Here is a 12,182-nt window from a genome sequence, read left to right as displayed (position 1 = left end):
ACCATCACAAGATATTCATTTCCGCTAGGAAAAAATACCTACAAACCATACAAAATGTTGTGCGTAATATTGATATTAATCATAATTTATGTTTATTTATTATTTACTGTACACAATACCCAAATGATTTTAATTGCTTGAAAAACATTTAATAATAGAAAAAGTATTTTTGACAATATCTTAAAACATTTTGTTATGTTTATATATTAACTCGTAAATTAAAATTTTAAATCCTTATCCATAACTACAAATGATGGGACTAATGTTTCGTTGTATTCTGCTGGGTTCAAGTAATCTCGTTCAGTGACTGTGTCAAGCGTGTCATTCAATACTTCAGCGTGCAAATTAGATGACTTCAAAATTGGTAGGCGTCCAACACTTTCAAACACTTTTTGTTCCATAGCTAAACGTAGGGGCATGTGCATTCCTTGTGTGATCATCAAGCCTTTAACTAGAGTTCTATTTTCTTTTGCTTTGTACTGTAACACAAAAAATAAACTCGTTAGTCATACTAATGATATAAATAAAAATACAATACTTTCAATAAAAATACAGAAGCAGAAAGGTGACGTATTGATTTTAATTTATTAATATTCTGAGAAAAATGTATAGTGCATGGCATACTAAGTTGTGTTAAAAATACATTCAAGATACTGATTTAGCAGTACCTAATAATAACACAAATAATTTATTGAACTTAAAATGAATAAAATATTGAGATTAAATCAAACCAATCAATTATGATTGTGCTATTTTCTGTGCTAATTCTTAATATGTTTTTAAAAAACCACTGTTTTAATATGCAACCTAGGTTTTTTACATACTGGATAGTGGATACCCTAACCAGGTTGTGAACACATAATAGACTCGATACTCCCCTCCCCCTCCTCGAAAATAATTTGTTCCTGACAGGTATCAGTCATGTTTCTTATTAGAGTATTAGTATATTACTTATCCGAAACTGAATGTTACTAATATTGTATCATACCTATACATAAAATAGAACTTTTTGGTAATTTCCTGTTCTACGAGACTATATCTATTATTACAACTACCACCAGACTACCTCTATTATCACGACTACCGTGACTGTTTTGTAAAACATCACAATTCTGTTATTTAAGACTACCAAAATGTGCACACATTCCTATTGCCACAGACTACCTTATTTTTTTTCATCTTAGTTATTTCTTTTATTATTTTTTTTTTTTATATGTAGGTATTGTGGAGATGGCCAAATTTAAATTTATTATATAAAAAAAAAAAAAATGAAATAAAGAAAAGATTTTAATACCCAGTAATCATTTGTAATATATTTTAGTTTACACTCGGCGTACGGCCTGCCACTGAAAACAGTAAAATAATAATAATACAAAGAATAATATTATCATTGTTGTCGCCGAACACAAACATGAACAAAAATGGTAAATCCATAAATAAAATAATAAATAATTATGGGAATGGCCTCATTAGAATTATATTAAAAAAAAAAGATAATATCGTTCTGCTATTGTGGTAGTCGCGATAACGGAGGTAGTCTTGGGTGGTAGTCTTAGATAACAGGATTGTGAGGTTGTCAAAATACAAGGTAGTCTCGTATAACAGGAGAGTACCAATTTTTTTGCATTGTATATATATCAACGACTCATACAATACTTTGTCCAGCAAGAAAACACCCAGATTCTGAGCATCCTCACTCGACATTCTGCTACAAGGACCGATTCTACTATTTCTACTATGGCAGGTTGTTGTGTGGGTTGGGCAGAAGAACAGAGGTTTTATAAAGTAGAAATACAGCATTATTTTTAAGGTGTGTAGAAAACAAAAGTTTGTTTGATTAGTTTTAAATAAAAAAACTCTGTGTGTACTTACATTTCTCAAGTTTTGTTGAACTGGATGATAAGTTTCTTTGAAATTCTTTGGCCTGGCAGTGTGAGCCCTAAAATGATGTAAGAGATTAGTTAATAAAAAATATTTCAATACTACAATTTATAATATGACTTACCCCAAGATGGAATAATTACCGAAAGTATTATCCATGGCATCCTAAAAACAATAATCAAACATTAGATTGTATACACTATACAACATCGTAATATCAACGAATTAATTCTGATAAATAAAATTAACTTACCATGTTTGTAATGTTTTGAAAGGTTTATTGAAATAATAGTCTACGTTGATCGTCAAGGCAAAATAAGATTATTATTTAAATTTCTTTCAAAATTCAAATGAGGCACAGCAGCAGTAAGCACGGTTACTTGCAATTTTGGATAATACAACAACACAATGAATATGACATTTAAACATTTTAAATGATAACCTGAAAAGTTGATATGAATCGTTTCAGTGTGACCATTCAAAATATTATAAATAATGTAGCTGTACCGTACGGTAGTTGCAAAGCAAATGAATAGATGTCGCCCTCTGTTTAATTATCCGCAAACTTCGTTTTAAATCTCATTATAGCCATTACCGTACTCAATGCTCACAATATTCCTATGCAAGATACCCTAGGTATACGTTTACACAAAGCTGTGCACTAATGGCGCAAATATTGGGTGATTGGGGGGGGGGGGAGGGGGCTTAGGCCCTCAAAAAATAATAATACAATATAGGTAATATATTATAATTTTAAACACATTTTTTTTTGGAGCTTGAGCCCCCCTAAACATTTTTCCTATTTGCGCAATAACTTTTTAAGTAACTTTCTAACATAACTAGTTAGCTTTAATTTATATGAACTTTGTAACTTAACGTTAATTGAATTTAATGCGTAAAATAATCTAATCTAACTCGTTAAAAAATAATAAGTAACTAGGTAGGTAGTAAGTTATCTTTGAAGTTTTTTTTTCATTTATTGATTTTTCAATTTCTTATTTTGTTAAACTTTCTATATCCTAATGATTAGAAGTATTATATATTATATATTATATATTCCAAGAAGTTAAAGTTATTACCTACCTATTTAAAACATTTGATAAAATGCTCAGTTGACAGTTGTTCAATTTAATTTTTCATTCATCACCAATCATTCAAGTTAGTTACCTACCCCTACCTACTTAATACAATTTATGTGATACATTACATTTGGAAAAATGATTTTTTTAAATTTATATTTTAAACTAAAAAAAAAAATTAACTTCTAACGTCGACTCTAACTAAAGTTATTATTTTCACCTACTAACATCTAACTAACTAAGTTAGAAATTCGGTAAATTTCAGAAACTAACTTATATTCTAACTCAGGGGCGTCATTTGGGGGGTGCAGGGTGTACATTTGCACCAACATTTTTTATAAACGCCTTCTTTGGCCTGCCAACAATAAATATAAGCGCCGATATACCTAAGTGTTATATATTAATATATTATATATATTTTAAATTTTTTCAGTATTTAAAAAAAAAAAAATTAAATATTCTAGGTACTAATGGGTTTTATTTCCAAAAATGATCAATGTGGTTGTGTGGTTATATCATAGACATAATATAAAATAATAATAATATCATTATGTCTACGGGTTATATATATTTTTTATTCTCTACCATGATATTATTACCATCGAATATATAAATATCTGTGGGTATAATATTATGCTGGTATAGATTTCTTATCACGCTCCGGTATCTCCCTACTCGTTATAATAAGAAAACAACATGATATTATATAATTCCCATCAAAAGGGAAAACATTGTCTAAAAATAGCAACCACAGAATATTATTTGTTTACATTTTTAACCTTGTCACTTACTTTCTATGGTAGAAATACTACCACCAATTTTAGTTAGTACGTCGAGAGTACGATTGTTCTAGTCGTGATCGAGAAAGAAGTGAAATACTTAATAATATATATTATATAATAATAATAATATTTGCTTAATATTTAATATTATACAACCCGACAACCGCCAAGTGTCAGTATTTTAGTCCGTTTAGGGGTTTCAGTTTCTATAAATATATTAATGTTATATTTTTGTTTTTATAAATATTTATTCAACTGATAAATTATCATTAATTATTAAAGTTTTTTTTTTTTAATTTTACGAGTGTATTAAGTATTTTCTATTATGAACGAACAAAAAAGAAAAGGAGGTGCAGCTCGATTAAGAGTTTTAAGTTTTAAGAATTTAAGTTGTTAAATTAAAATTAGATGTGGACAAATTATTTAGAAATATGAATTAAGTATATTGTGCCATTTTGAACAAGGTAACCCATAAAACAAATTTCAGGTTTAGGCGTTTAGCTATATTATTTATTTTGAGTGTGCAGGGAGAAAAAATGTATAGGTTAGGTTCGATTAAGTACTATTAAGGTGCTTTATATCCATAAATTTGCTTACCAAATACAACTGGCATCTACAATATAATATAAACTTATTAAAAGTACCTACACATAGTTCTTCAAAAACAGTAATAATATTGTGAAGTTTTCATACTAATATAAGCGACGTATTAAATACATTTTACAAATATTCTACAGTTTTTGTCCCTACTAGACCCCCCCCCCCCCCCCACTAAAGAAAAAAAAAGTTTTCTATGTGGCCTGGTAAAAATTTGAATGGCCTGCAAACATTTTCGCACCAACAAAAAAAAAGTTGAAATGACGCCCCTGTTCTAACTTAGTTACCTTTTATATTAAAGTAACTTAACTTTAACTAGTGGAAAAATGTGACTAAATTGCCAAGCTTTGCGTTTACCGTGGGGCATGACGGGGCTATACAGTATATACACTATAGCTGGTACTCCTAAATTTGTATTTTAATGGTTATAACTTATAACTTATCTCCATCGGGTGTTGGGCGGTTGGTCAATGGTTGGAACTATTATACCTACAACCTACGTACTGAAAAGAAACAGTTTTAGAACCAGAACCTGAGCGCGTAACCAGGGATTAATAAGGGGCTTTAGCCCCCCCTCCTTTTTCAAATGTTATGAATTATGTATAATATTTTATTTATTAAATAAGAAGTTCAAACTTTAAACGTTTAAAAACCATAAATTGAAAGTATAAATACAATTTTTTAATATTGTTATAAAATTTATCTATAGACTATAATAGTATAATAGTTTTCTATAATCTATATTAGGTACCTACCTTCCTACCTACCTACCTGGCTAGTGGCTACCTATATATTATAATTAAATTTTGCATTTTTCGATAAATGTGTTGATTTTACAATGTATGTTTTTGTGTTTTTACAAGTAAACATTTATGTTTTCATAGGCGAATCATAGCTAACATTTAAAAATGGAAAACAAGATTCTACGTATAAGTTTTTTTACGTATGACAAAAAAAAGTTCACCGGAAAGTCACATTTATTTTTTATGAGCGTATTAAGTTCAGATTTTTTCAACATTGGTATTCCCGTAAATTATTAATTAACTATTTCTACTCAATCGATTTTTTCTATTTTATTGTAATACAAAAACGAATAGCCGTATTATAGTCGTAAAGATACATGGATTTTTCACCAAATCTTTATTTTATCATTTTCTATACCTATATAAGTATAATATTTTTAAAAATATTTTTAAATTTTAATTTTTATACTTATTAGAAACCTTGTGTTATAATTTGATTCTATTTTTTTTTTTAAAAGATACTTTAAAACATTAATATTTTATAGTAAAAAACGAATACTAAAAAAATTTAAATGCCTTTAAAAAGCTTAAATATTTGTCCGATATTTGAAACTTTTATTATTTAGATAGGTATAGAAAATGACAAAAATTATAAAATGTACATAAAAGCCCGGTCAATGCACAAATGTATGTTTATGACTATTTATGAAATTAGTCAAACCAAAAGGTTATCTATAATGTTGTCAACATAATATAAGTATAATATACAATATAATATTGCACAATAATTAATATAAATTTAAATGCTTTTAAATGCATAATAAATTTATATCATCAATAGGCAATAGTCAATAGGAATACTGGGATAGTATATATAATTAGAATATGATTTATTGATTAATAATTACTGATTAGTGGTTATCATATAATATTTCAATATGTTTATAATTATATGATTTTTTTTGGGTCAACATTTTAGGATTTAATGAAAGCGCTTTCAAATAAATTATAAAACCAGAAATTATTTAATTTGTATAAAGTGAATAAATAATAATACATTAATATGCAAGTACTAAGTACAAATTTTAAACTAATTATCTACTTGTTTTTTTTTTTTTTTGGTAACTTTCGAATGAGTAGTTGATTGTTAGTCATAACTTTATAACTTAATAAGTATTTATAGTTAAGTGTAGTAGAGTAACAACGAGTAATGGACCAAGTAGTGGAACACTCGGCTCGTCATAAGTTTAAATACTTTTAAGTATAACTAATTAACTGTAGGTATACTCGCTTGACTAAATTGTATAAATCAAATTTTTTAAGGAAAAAATTCTGCATCGGAGTGTTTTTATTAAAAAAGTAAAAACTTAAAAAAAAGATAAGAATCAAAAGTTTTGCAATTTATTATATCTTTAAACAATGTACCAATGTACGATTTGTTTTTCAAAAACGTTAGAAGTTTTCGAGATCCAGAGTGCTTACTATAAAAAGTATCGACCAGTATATTATATAATGGTGTTACCTATATATTATGTATATATTTGTTTTATGCGTTTTGTAAATAATAAATAAAGTTTTAATGCATTAAGATGGTTGTTTTTTTAATATAAATTTAAACAAAAACTGTGTTGTAAAATTTTTGCTAGCCACAATATGTGTTAATTATTACAGGACTCTGTATATTATATCATAATGTGAAACATTCTCACCCGTCACCCGACACTTAGTTGTCCTGCAGGCAAAGTTACTCGTTCACTCGTACCCTTAGGATTTATATGAGAACATAATATAATAATGGTCGCATTCATGACAAATGTTACTCGTCATTAATCTTCATTTAAATTTTAAATTTGTTGCTCATATTTTTTTCAAAAACGAGAAAATAAATATAAATATTATATATTTATTACGAATTAATCAAATGGAGCAATAATTAAAATATATTATACGAATCGTAATGCGCTATGAAATAAATATTAAAATCTATTCGATAAATTTATATTAGGTATATAAAGAGAATAAATACAAATATATAATAGTGAGTTAATTAGGTAGGTATCATATTATGTATTGTAGAAAAAAATGGTGCTTTGTATGATGGTGATGAGTGATTTTTTAATAAATCTTATACATTTTAATAAATGGTTTTATATAAAAAAATATTATAAATGGTTAAGGGGTATGAATAGTATGGAAAAATTCTATAAAATGTATTTTTGTATTTCCAATAATATAGGTTTGGGAGTGGTTTGAGAGTAAATACACCCTATATGCCTGTTTAAAAGTCCAATTTTCGATATTTTAATTACCTATACTAAAACTCAAAAAGTAAAATATCACAAGTTCATTAGAGCTAAATATTGGACGTTTAAAATACACTGTTCATATACTCTACTATGTCACTCAGTAAGCTATATTGTTGGAAATACGAAACTAAGTTTCAGTTTTTCACTAAAATTCACATATTTTGTAATTAGTGTGTAAAACGCTGCGTTAGTGCCATGTGCGTGCACGTGCGGGTGCGCTTCGATATTTATTTTATACACAGTCATTCACATTAATTATCACTTACTACGCACAAATTTACACGACCAGCATGCTCACAAATAGAAAATTGCCTATATTGAACTCCTTAGAAACGGTCAGTATTCATACCCCCTAACAGCTGATAACTTACCATGATATAATATTTAGTTTAAAGCAACTGTAGTGGACAAATAGGCAATTAATTAGGTTTTAGCAAATTGAGCTCTAGCTCTAGCTAGTCGATAATTGTAGTGATTTGACAAAAAAAAAAAAAGTTCTTATCAATTTCAATTATAATTTATATGTATATTAATAATTTATTATAATACCTATGGGCTATGACGTGTAATAGAAACAATTTTATTTTTGAAACGAATTTTTTTATGGTACGATGCGGGCTGGCCGGGAAAAAACGTTCCTGACGAAATACTATAATTTATAATATATTAAGCATGCAGTTATTTTAGCCAAAACATCTAATTTTTATTCATTCATACTGATTGATCTAGTAATGCGATAATACATTTTAAAACTGATTTGAATTCGTTACTTTGTCTACTTGAGATTAGCACTTCACTTTTTCCAATTTCACCCCCCCCCCCCCCCCAATATCTATAAATTTAGCTCGAATATTTTGAAATTTTGGAATTTTCAAACGTTGATTATTCGGGATTTATTTGGAATTTAAATCAGAAACCTTAAAATGTGGACTGACCGATCTCAAATAGACACTCTAACGAGCTCAGATCAGTTTTCTGAAATATTATCGCTTAATTAGATCGATCGGAAGGATGGATCAAAAAAAAAAAGTGGGAGCGGTAGTTGTAGTGACGGTTGTAGATTAATCATATATATATCTTGCGTACGTTGATAATACGTCACTAAACTACGACGTATATTATGCATTTATAAGTATATTTAAGTATTGAATTGTACGAGTTGGCGATATATTTTTTGTCACGCCTGCGCCGAAAGTTTGGTTTTCGACCGCGGTTGAAAGCGTTGGAAAGCGACCCTTTTCCGTCCAGCCGGCCGTAAAGCGGGAATCCCCATAGTGCCGGGCGAAAAAGTGGAAATCCTCAAAAGTGCTGGGCGCGTATATCACGCGCATTCCATCACGCACAACCAGACACTGAAAACGATACCACGGTCCTTACGAAACATAAACTTTTGGTTACATCTTATATACATATTATAATCTCCTTGCATCATGACGCGTAAACATTTTTATTTCATGAAATTGTTTTCGTAGAATAATCTGATTGTTGCATAATATTATATCCCTATACTATAGTGCTTTACCTTTGCCGTGATTACATTTTTTTTGTGCGTCGCGTTTGGTATAGACTATAGGTAATAGAAAACGGGTATAACGTGAGGATTTGAAACAGCGTAATAAGGTCTGCCATTTTATGCATTCATAATTATTACAATATTTATATATTATGACGATTTGGTGACTTTAACATCAATTTTAACGACAAGAAATCGGAAACTTTTAAAACTTTCCTTGTGGACACATTCAATTTACACATGGATATGATAAAAAATCCAGCGGAATCTACAACGAGAGACGACACCACTATCGATGCAGTATTTTCAAGACATTTGGAAAAAGTTACATCACAAACATACGGTACCATCATATTATTTCAGTTATCACAGGCCTGTAATTTCGATTATTGGATATGATTAATATAATAGTAATTAAATAGTAATGATAATAATTTTCATATACATTTATATTTCGCATTTACTTAAATACATTTACCTACGTATTGATATTTACTTTTATTTTGAATGGTTCCACTAAAATGTATTTGTAATCTATAATATTTGTTGGAAAAGAAACTTCGTTTCTACCGGGTGTCCCATGACAGCACTCACTTTTTTTATAAACATGTAGTCAGACGTCTGGGGGAGGGGTCATCTAAGTTTACTTGAGCAATTGAAAGAGTTAGGATTAACTTGTAGCAAATGTACAGATGGTTATAATTGTTTAGCGTTAAAGCGTTGTTGTACTTAAAAAACACTTTACTAAAATTACTAAAAACACAAACTAAACAATACTTTGCCAGTATCTGTATCTAATATTATTTTCCGTGATGTCCGAATCAAAAAAATGTGTTAAGAGGATGTCAGCGCACTATTTGTTTTCTCTCTCTGGCCTACGCGCAACATAGACAAAACGCACTGACGCAGAATCATTTTTTCTACGTTTCATGTAATCTTAGAGTAAAATCACCCATTGCAAAAAAGATAGAGAATAATATTTTTGAGGGAATGATTATCGGTTTTATATTTTATTGTTATTTGACTTTGTATTCGACTTTCAAAATAAACAAAAAAATTTTGTAAATTTAAATTGTGTTTAAATTGTTTGGAGTCAATATTTAGACAAATCGATATGTCATTCCCTCAAAAATATTATTCTGTATCTGTTTAGTAATTGGTGATTTTACTCTAAGATTACTTAAAAACATAGAAAAAATGATTCTGCGTAAATGTGTTTTGTTTATGTTGCGCGTGAGTCAGAGAGACAAAACAAACAATGCGCTAACATCCTCTTAATATTTTCAATTTTGCAAATAATTGTAGCAATTAGTTTTTAGTTTTTTTAATTAAAATTGTTTTCAGTATTAATTTTATTGGACAACATTATAGTTGGAACTAATGTTCCATTAGGTGGTCACGTGACGTTAGACCTCCCTAAAAGATATGTTTAGCTTATAATATTTTGAAGTCATATTTCCAAATTCTAAAAAATTATTTTAAATTATTTAATTATCAATATATAATTAGGTAAGTATAATTGACCTTTCAAGCAATGGTCAACACTCGAGCTATTTATATTTAATACGAGCACCTATATATTACTATGGTATAGTAAAATGAAACATTTCGATGATAATCGATGTAAATTAATATCCTACTATAATTGCCAATGTTGACCCCTCCTTCACATTTAAAATTAAATTCTGTATTCTAAAAGTTTAATGTAGGCCCTATTTTGTAAACCTATATTATGTTATATTATGTAAATGTGTATGTGTTTTAATAATTGTAATAAAAGGGCTCACCCCGTTTAATTTTAATAAATAAACAAACAAATAAATGCCTCTTAATAACGTATATGTAACTATGGTTGTAGACTTATAGTATTAATTTTACTGGATAAATTATTTTTACCTACCCAACCGCCCAAAATTTTAAGTGCTTCAGATATACCACATTAATTTGATAGATATTACGACCTTATTGCAATACCTTAAGTGCGTACTCGGTACTACTGATTGTATAGATAATAATGTTTCGGTGGATAAATGTCTACAAAAAAAAAAGTATCAACATTTTACACTATGATAAATTGTTAAGTAGAAAGAAGTACCTATATAATATAGTGCCTATACACGGCGTACCTATATAATAACTTTTTAATAAGTATATGAAATGTTTACACTTCTAATATAGGACAATATTATATATGGCATTAGATTTTGTACTAAGAGAAAATATAATAATATACCTAGTCGTGTTGTAATTTCGTTTGTTTCGATCGTATTTTATAGCCGCATTGGTAGTAAAAATGTAAACCTCCGGGAAAATAAACGTATACAACAGTTGTAGTATGTGCAGTCGAGATGGTTAAAAAAAAATTGTATTTCCGAGAGTCCATAATTTTATATATAAATCCTTCGCGTACTTAGTTCCTTGGATTTATTCGACATACAAAGATTTAACAGCTCAAAGTAATGTGTCTATACTGTATAAAGCTATTTTTGCTGTACAGCTGACATAATATAATATAGCTGTCATATATACACGATATATATACGCTATAGCGAGTCCAGTAGAGTAGGAATGCAATAAAGTTGGATTATTGCAAAATGTAAAACAAACAATTTAACCTACATATAGTATAATATTAACATAATATATAATATGATGCATTCAACTATAAGTATTTACTTAACTCACGTAACATTGATTTGAAAATAATTTCATCTAAGATGTATATTTACATACCTATGAACCGGTATCTTTCATCTCGTGATGATTAATTTATGATTAAGTTAAAACAACCAGCAAAGTGGTTCGAGAGGTTGTTAAACCTAATATACTGACTAATGACTATACTAATATACCTATTACCTATATAGGATGATTTACTAAACAAATTCTGATTTTGGAATTGTTGAGTGTACTCAAACGCCATATTAGTATCCACTTTTGTAGTGCCGCTTAAAGAGAGAGATTGTCGTAAAACAAATTTATTAATATAAAATAGGATTAAATTTTTTTTTTAATGTTTATTGTTAACAAAATACATTTTTTCGACATTTTAATATAGGTTCTTACCTAAATTAAAATACGATCGAGTATAGTTTACTTCGTTAACTACAAATAATTATACATGGTAATAGGTTTAAATTGCGTTTTTTGTATTAACTATGACTAATTATTGAATTCAAATTAATCACATACCTACATTACAGTGAGTTACTAAGGCAACTTACTTCCCCTTTTTATATTTATATTAATTGTACTCCTATCGATATTGCTTTTTGGTCCAA

General features: G+C 28.4%; 2 protein-coding genes across 4 annotated transcripts in view; one reads left to right on the top strand and one right to left on the bottom strand.

Moving 5' to 3' along the window:
* Window positions 1-73: 73 nt before the first annotated feature.
* Window positions 74-2,294, bottom strand: LOC132941120 (uncharacterized). The gene is made up of 4 exons (XM_061009028.1): window positions 2,135-2,294; window positions 2,006-2,046; window positions 1,873-1,939; window positions 74-479 (listed from the first exon to the last, which is right to left on the bottom strand). Exons 1-4 carry the CDS (start codon window positions 2,135-2,137, stop codon window positions 219-221), a joined length of 372 nt encoding a protein of 123 aa, XP_060865011.1. The 5' UTR covers window positions 2,138-2,294; the 3' UTR covers window positions 74-218.
* A 6,726-nt stretch (window positions 2,295-9,020) lies between these two features.
* Window positions 9,021-12,182, top strand: part of LOC132941119 (testis-specific serine/threonine-protein kinase 3-like) — a 30,295-nt gene continuing 27,133 nt past the window's right edge. For all 3 annotated transcript variants that reach the window (XM_061009024.1, XM_061009023.1, XM_061009022.1), the window contains exon 1: window positions 9,021-9,244. In XM_061009024.1, the coding sequence (XP_060865007.1) occupies window positions 9,197-9,244 (48 nt within the window). In that variant the 5' untranslated portion in view covers window positions 9,021-9,196. The remainder of the gene's footprint in view (window positions 9,245-12,182) is intronic.

This window comes from Metopolophium dirhodum, chromosome 3 (genome assembly GCF_019925205.1).
Source record: "Metopolophium dirhodum isolate CAU chromosome 3, ASM1992520v1, whole genome shotgun sequence".
In the NCBI taxonomy this organism is placed as follows: domain Eukaryota; kingdom Metazoa; phylum Arthropoda; class Insecta; order Hemiptera; family Aphididae; genus Metopolophium; species Metopolophium dirhodum.
This window is presented reverse-complemented; position numbering and strand designations above follow the sequence as displayed.